The sequence below is a fragment of the Priapulus caudatus genome, unplaced genomic scaffold (assembly GCF_000485595.1).
Source record: "Priapulus caudatus unplaced genomic scaffold, Priapulus_caudatus-5.0.1 Scaffold124, whole genome shotgun sequence".
Taxonomy (NCBI): Eukaryota; Metazoa; Priapulida; class Priapulimorpha; order Priapulimorphida; family Priapulidae; genus Priapulus; species Priapulus caudatus.
In genome coordinates this window covers 260,512-268,677 of record NW_014577185.1, presented here as the reverse complement: position 1 = coordinate 268,677, position 8,166 = coordinate 260,512, and the positions used below count along the sequence as shown (strand labels likewise).

Here is an 8,166-nt window from a genome sequence, read left to right as displayed (position 1 = left end):
GCGCCCGGTTTAAATTACCTCCAGCCCGATTAAATTCCACCACAATAAAAGTTTGACAGCGCGGGAATCGATCGTCAAGAATTCCCATTCGACCAGGCCCGCCACCTTTTACGGGTGTATTTTTACGGTACCACTAATGAGTAAACGTCCTACACTACGCATGCAGTGCAGACCACACAAGTACAAACAGCCACCCTGTCCCAAACCTTAACACAAACTGTACCGACTCGGCTGTCTTATATACAAGTACCCCAAATGCTGTCTATGGTGTGGTGGCGATTTTACGCATTACGGTAAAAACACGCCCCCCCCTCCTAGTTTCCCCTCCCCCCTCTCCCTCCCCCTCCCCCCTCCCCCTCCCCCTGTTTCAATTTCATCCTGGGGAGAACCCTGTGACCTATGTATGGTTGCGAAAGTGAGCCTTGTGAGAAATTGCACAGTGATTACTTGATCGCTATCAGCACCACGTACTATATTAAAACATATGGCTGTGAATTTTAATTGCTTAATTGTGTGATTGTTTGCATTCAATAAATAAATGCATTCGACATAATTATCAGGACTTCAGTTTGGCTTTAGTGCGACGGACTAAACCTAACACATTTGCCCGCTAGTGGTCATTTTATATTGTACCACAGGCTACATCATAACCTGGCATGCTTCAACGATTCTTCACTAGGTTCCTTTATATAATCTTGTATAGCTGTGTGGTGGAATAAAGGGTTACATATAGGTAGTGCTATAATAAGTTGTACTGTTTCACAGCGCCACCTTTGCTCGCTGCACAATTGTTGCCCTATTTGCTACCTAATAAGGCAGCAAAAAAGCCAAGTGTTGTGATGTCTCTACCGGTGGTAAAGTCTGGACATGTGGCTTTTTTAACTGCTTATTTATGAACTATAGGATAACTGTGCAGCAAGTGGCAGTGAATGCTGTGGTGCAATGAGTAGGTACTGTATTAGTCCATCAGAATGTATTACAGCTATTAGGAGTACACAAACAGTTGGCTTTAGTATCATTCTGAGTTTATTCCCTGAAGTGGTCCAAGTGCATGTGGTCACTATATATGACAATCACTCTACTAGTCTATCACTTACTCACTCATCTGATCTCTCAACACTCCCACATGATGGATTTATTGCCATTTTTGTTTCAGTAGTCCACTGTGAAAAAGATGATGGAGCTTCTTAAAGGGTGGCAGCCATACGTATATGTATGCAAAAGAAACTTCAGGAAACTGATGGTTTATCCACCCTACCCATCATTTCCGACTGTTTCTAACAATGCACTCACTGGAAGTGGTTGGCTCTGCAAGGGCATGCACATGGACTGTGTGATCAACAATAATAGAAGAAACATATACCATATGCATCAGTGTAAACCTTTGCTATATAGAAGTTGGTGTTCCAACCGATATCTAAAGCAACTCCATGTGCAATGTAACCATTTCTGTGAAATAATTCATGGAAAGGAGTATAGAGGCGATTCACGTTCCGTCTCAGAGACACAATTGTTGGGGTCCAACTTTGAAGATAGCACTGAATTGGAAACTTCAAAGCTGTATCCAGATGATGAAGATCTTCTCCTTCAGAAAATCAATTGTGCATGTTCGGTTGAAGACATATACAAGGTTTGCATGTATCTTTAAACATAAAGATATATTTACAATAAAAACCCATGTTCAGTTTTGAGAATTGGTTCGTGTTAATCACGTTACATTGAACATTGTGTTCCCTCTGTGGAGATTCTTTGTGGATGATATTCAATAGTAGTGAATGTATGAATTGTTACCTAATGCTATGTATATGTCAATTATTTTAATACTCTCCATGAGCACCTGCATGTTTGGTAAAAATCTAGAATCAGACTTGCCTTAAACATTGTTCATATATATATATATATATATATATATATATATTATTATATATTTCTAGTTTCTACTATAAAGGTGCATGTAAATATTGTCATTTTTCTTTAATAGGTTCTTAAAAATAACTGGCATGTACTGAGTAGTCGTCATCTATGCCAAGCTGTTACAAACCTGTGGGAACTACAGAAGGTCTATGGAAGTTATGCTGAGGACATGGTAGAGATGCATTGCCAAGCTATTTTGTGTGGGTCTTCTGCATAATATCATATGTGACTGCATTATTATATATCTTACTATCTATATGCAAGCAAAATAGATTTCTATACTCCATGTAAATGACGATTGTGAATATTTTTGTTTACCAGCAAATTATTTTTATTTAGGCATATGAGATGTCATAAATAGATATACATATCTATTTAGAATATACCAAAAAGATCAATAAATAAGCTTTCTGGTGTATCATTCTTTAGCACTAGCTATTTAATTAAGGCTAGAATCAGCGTTGATGCAAAATATAATGTAATTTTTTTTCAGCAAACCCCATGTTCTCCGAATTGTGTGAAAGATTAGAGAGTCAGTCCTCCTATATGGATGATAAAGGACTTGTTTGCTTATTGATGTACCTACTCAAGATTGGTGCAGAACAATCATCAACTTTAGTTAGAAGCTTGCTAATGGAGTGTCAGTCACGATGCCTTACCATGGAGCCTAATGTTCTGTCTAGGTATTAAAATTGTTAAAGGCTCACAATGCGCATCCAAACGCTAATTTCCCCAGTACTAGACTAGCAAATTACTACGTGTCATGCATATCATACTACCTTATGGCAAAATAAACTCTAGTTCCTCCCATTTCACTGCGCGTTGCTTATAAAAGGTATTTTGAAAATACTCCAATGTTGTTGACAGTTTCCCTAATCCCCAAGCAACCATGCAGCGGTGCTGCGGTACAGCGGTACGGGCGCAGCAAAGATAAAAACGTGATGTCACGTCACCACTTCGAGGCTATTTTGTTTGGCAAACAGTCGGCGTTTGCGCCAGAATGCCAGTTTTCTCACCTCTTTCTTGTGGTTTTAAGCAAACGCGCAGTGAAATGGAGCAACTAGAGTTTATTTTGTCATAAGTAGTGTGATTATGCATGACACGAAGTATTTGCTAGTCTAGTACTGGAGAAATTAGCGTTTGGATGCGCATTTTGAGCCTTTAAGGCAAAATTATGTATTTATTAGCACCTGTCTGTAACCATTCGCATAATATATAGCTAGTCGTCTTACAGATCCTATAATTAAATAATTAATTTTGAAGTTTTTTACTCCTACCTGGTTTATTTATATTGTTGTTATTTTGGAATTAATGGCAATTGCAATTTTATTTACTTTATATTCATATATAATGTGAGACATGACATTTTGAATAGAAATCCTACTGTTACAGGGTAAAAAATAGACGGGAGCGATGAGCGATTCGCTCTTCAAATCTCCGAAATCGCTCCCGTGAGGCTCAAAATGGCTCCCGTAAAATTTTTGACGAGAGCTATTTTTCCCACAGGCTTGAAAAAGAGCTCCCGTGAAAAAAAGAAATTTTTCCCCTGTACTGTTGATGTCCTAAGAATTTTTATTTACGTTTGGTAAAAATAATATATCCATGATATTAAGACATACCGTGCTATCCAATTTTTTTTTTCGGTAACACTCAAGCTCCTAAACCTGTGTAATTATGTATTTAGGTACTCGGTAGCTTTATCAGAGTTCGACGTTGCTCCTCTGCACCTCCTCGGTCAGGTTGCAGATGTCGTGAATCGACAGCTCGCCGCGGCGGACGCCAACGACCTGTTTCTCTACGCCGTCTGCCTGGAGAACGCTCACGTAACCGCATCCGATGGCTTGAAGGCGCGCTTCCTTCGCCGTGTGTGGCCGTACGTCGAGAACCGCTCGGCGCCGCTGTTCACCGTTCTGCGCTGTCTGGACATCGGTCAGTCGATGGCCAGCGTCGACACGCAGGTCAGCAACGAGGTGCTCCGCTTCCTGCTGGCTAACGTCGACTCGGTGAGCTCGGTGGCGCTGTCGCGCGTCGGCGTCATGTTCAGGGAGCAGGGCCTCCTGCAGAGGGAGCTGGTGGACGAGCTGAGCGAGCGCGCGGTGGTGCTGCTCGATCGCTGCTGCTCGCCGCTCGAGAGCGTCAGTCTGCTACCAGCACTGACACGCTCCAAGCACGCAGAGACACACGCACGCGTCGAACAACTGCTGCTCAGGTGACCGACGACGAGTCACTTTGGCAAGGCTTTGTGACATTTAGCAATTATGCTTCATTGTTTGTTGAGTTCGTAGACCATCTGCATGCTATCTACAGTGATTGCTCAGTAAGAGGGGTTTAGTGTCATTTGCATCATACCTAGTAATATTTTAAGAAAGCTTATTAAGAAGATTCTGGTTAACGATTTCTCATGTTGGTATCATTAAAAGTACATAATATTACTATTTATAAGGAAGATTATGGGAAAACAAGTCTTTTACTTTTTGATCAAGAAACATCCCAGAGTTCAAGATGCCAGTTCTTATCCGAATCGCAGGCGTGATTACAGATCTACAGATATCAAGCGAAAAGGTTCTAGATGACTTGTGTGAACAGGTATTTTAGCAAAGCTTCATTTGGGGTTATTTGCACAAATTTATCATTGTTTTAAATGAACTTAAATTAATTAGTCTTTTGTTATCGTAAACAGAATAAGTTAAGGGCAGTTTCAAAGTCATCTTCGTGACAGATCTAAACCCCTTTAAAGTGGTGTTAGTGATGAGATATCATAATTGTATTTTGAAGTGCATATAGCAATTGCCATAATATTAGATGTGTGTACCAGTTACTGGGCATATGGTATGTAGATAAAATTAATTATTTAGTTTAATTGTAGATAATAAAACTAGTCACGGACCAATCTCCAATCAACAATTATGAAATTCCGGATAAGCATCTCACGAGACTTTGCAACTGCTTTGTGCATCTGTCAAAGTGGCCTCATCTTTATCGAAACAGAGAGCTGGAAATTGTCCTACATGATCTACTGGTGCCTCAACTAAAAAGAAAACTAGGTAAACATGAGGGCAAATAATTATCATAGATGTGAAACATGTCAGGAATACATGAATAGAGAGTTCTTGTAGAGCTGATGATATGGCAGAGAAATTGTTGCATGGTATATGATCATAATTGCTTTTCGTTTTTTTGTTTTTACTCATTAATTAACTCTAATAATATATTATTCCTTGCTTGCATATATTGATATATTGGTTTACCAATTGGTTCTCTACCATTAATACACATTATCTTTACTCATTGCTTCTTAATCTGTTTTCTTGCTTCTCACACTTTTTCTATAATGATTTCTTAATATTATTACTTGTGTGTCTGCCACATTATCATGGATTTGTTTGCAGGGTTGCAACCTTGGTCCGTGGCAATGATAGCACAGTACATGATAACATTGAACATAGGTCCTTTGCCTGAGGTCATACTGGAACGAATAGCTGCTATGGCTTATCAGTTCAATGTGCGGCAGATTGGCTACATTGTTTCAGGTAGGAGAAAATTCCAAAGCAATCGATCATGCTGCCAAAGCTTTCGGGCAATCATTTAAAAAGCTCTTACAGTGTTTTCATTTTGAAGACTGAAATACCACTATTGTGTTGCAAATTAAAATGATCAATATATTATTGTTAATATATTTCGTTTGTTATTATCAATAATAATCATTAATATGGAAATAAGCAAAATGAGGAATGTTCACTCAATCATAAATGTTTATACTGCCATTACTCTACTAATACTGATGTATTACTATTCTGGTACATTACTTAGAGAATTAGACACCAGTGATTGGTTGCACTCATTTACATAATATATATTATATATTACATATATATATATATATATAATTTACAAGCTTGTACCACAAGGTTAAATCTTATGATGACTATGATGATGATGTTGACAATAATGGTAAATCGGTGTGCAGGTTTCGAAACGGTGCACCGCGTGCGTTCGCAGAGTCGCCTGCTACTGAGTCAGCTCTCCATTGTGAGTCGTCTGCTACACAGAAGCTTGCTCCAGCAGCTCAGCCACATCGAAAGCTTGTCCACGCTGAACCAAACGCTGTCACAGGTGGTGCTGCACAACCAAGACGTCGATGACAACCTGCTGTGCGAACTTATGGACCAATACTCGAGATTCCTCGATGACTTTCAACCGCATCACATGCTCACCACAGCCAGGTCAGACTATAAGCTTATCATAGCCTAATGAGTCTGTACGCTCATCATAGATAGACAAGTCTATAGGCTCATACCAGTCAGTTGTATCTGTAAACTCAACACAGACTGTGTATCTGTAAACTCAATACAAACACGTGTATCTGTAAACTCAATACAAACACGTGTATCTGTAAACTCAATACAGACGTGTGTATCTGTAAGCTCAATGCAGACACGTATCTGTAAACTCAATACAAACACGTGTATCTGTACACTCAATACAGACACATGTATCTGTAAACTCAATACAGACGTATGTATTTGTAAGTGTAAATTCGTTACAGTCAAATGTATCAGTAAACTCTATACAGTCAGCTAGATGACTCTAAAGCTATTACAATTAGGTGAGTTGTAAAACTTATCAGTCAGGCTAAGCATTTTGCAATTAACTAAGTTTGCATGACTTCAACTGTCAAAAAAGTCTGTAAGAGCGCAACAAAGATTAGCTCATCTTATAACGGCAAGGTTTTTCTATGCGTGTGCAAGCTAGATACTACCAAATAGGAACTACCAGCTAATAACATTGTGCTGTTCTCCTATTAGGCTGATCCTCAAGACTCGTTACCACACGCCAGAGCTTGCAACCAGGCTGTGTCGCTGCGTGGCCGAGAACCGAACGGAAATCGGTCGTGCATTTACAATGGTGCTGTACGCTTGCTATCTCACAAACACAACGCCAAGCCACGAGGCTCTCGCCATGTTCTCTGAGGTGCTGCTGGCGAACACAGGCCAGCTGACCACGACAGATATCTTAAATGCTGCACTGTCACTGAGCCTGTTCCAGAGCCTGTCGAAGTCTGTCGTCGATTCCATCTTCCAGCTCGAATTTCTGGAGGCCATCGACAGGGAAATAGAAGGTATTTCTCACTCATTTGCAGCCTGGGCGTTTTTAGTGTGAGATGTGCACACCTTACGTGCTGGCAACTCTTAAGTAAAGAGCTGCCTCAAAGCAATATGTTATATAATATTGTGTGCTCAATAAAGCTATGTAATCTTGTATTCTCGTAATGGTACTTCTTCAGCATCCAAAAGACCATGTGGAAGACGGAATTCGACGTCAATTAGTCTGCTATATCAGGTCTGGAAACAGCACAAGAGCAGGCGTCAATATCATCGTTTATTAAAGATGATTTAGAAGTGTAACTTTGACTGTAGGCGATCATTTTCTATATGGCAGAGAGCAGGTCTTTGGCCTTTACGAATCGTCTGAGGAGCAAACTAATGCAGTTGAACCGCATTGTGTGTCTTGACTACCCGGAGTATGGCGTGCCGTGGTTCCATGAGCAGTACTGCAATGATTCTGTGATAAAAGGTGACTATCGCAAGTCTGCGGCCTCATGCCTTCAGGCTTTCTCGTCTTGACTTGACACTAGCTTCAGCTCGAGTATCTGACCAACAGAGGCCCGTTGTCATAAACGTCATTAGTAGTTATGACATATCTTAAGTCTAATATGTTATAACTTTTGCACGGCACTTCGCATAAAGGATTCTGACATCATATGATGATCAGATCATGTATACATATGATGTCAGTACTATTTATGATCTTCTGATAGTGGGCCATAGGTAGTGGTGAATTGTGAGAGATGCTTGTATATATATATAGCTGCTTCTGTGCAGGCATGCATTCTCCATCTAAGGGGAGCGTTGCAGGCTGCTTAATGTGGTTGGTATTGTTGTAAGGAATAAGTAGTTAGTAGGCGGCAATCCTCTTGCTAGATTATACTTTTATATACTCGTGGAGATATCTACATGCATAACATTGGCGTCTCTGTTGCCTTCTCCATGTTTAGCTCACCTTGACATCGTCAAGCTGAGCTATTGCCATGGGTCGTCGTACATCCGTCCGTCCGTCCGTCCGTCCGCGCGCCAGCATGCTTCAGACATTTCACATCTTTCAAACATTTATTTTCAGCATAAAAAATTAGCACGATCAGGACATAATTATCAAGAGTAATATAATGGGGAGTGTCTCCCATATCTACTCTGC

The 8,166-nt window shown here is 40.2% G+C and overlaps 1 protein-coding gene across 1 annotated transcript in view; it reads left to right on the top strand.

Moving 5' to 3' along the window:
* Positions 1 to 1,160: 1,160 nt before the first annotated feature.
* Positions 1,161 to 8,166, top strand: part of LOC106805709 (FAST kinase domain-containing protein 1-like) — a 9,167-nt gene continuing 2,161 nt past the window's right edge. Inside the window, exons 1-10 of the mRNA XM_014807412.1 lie at positions 1,161 to 1,630; positions 1,982 to 2,114; positions 2,408 to 2,597; positions 3,599 to 4,123; positions 4,398 to 4,500; positions 4,781 to 4,958; positions 5,304 to 5,444; positions 5,882 to 6,137; positions 6,720 to 7,033; positions 7,354 to 7,488. Coding sequence (XP_014662898.1) covers positions 1,175 to 1,630; positions 1,982 to 2,114; positions 2,408 to 2,597; positions 3,599 to 4,123; positions 4,398 to 4,500; positions 4,781 to 4,958; positions 5,304 to 5,444; positions 5,882 to 6,137; positions 6,720 to 7,033; positions 7,354 to 7,488 — 2,431 coding nt within the window. The 5' untranslated portion in view covers positions 1,161 to 1,174. The remainder of the gene's footprint in view (positions 1,631 to 1,981; positions 2,115 to 2,407; positions 2,598 to 3,598; positions 4,124 to 4,397; positions 4,501 to 4,780; positions 4,959 to 5,303; positions 5,445 to 5,881; positions 6,138 to 6,719; positions 7,034 to 7,353; positions 7,489 to 8,166) is intronic.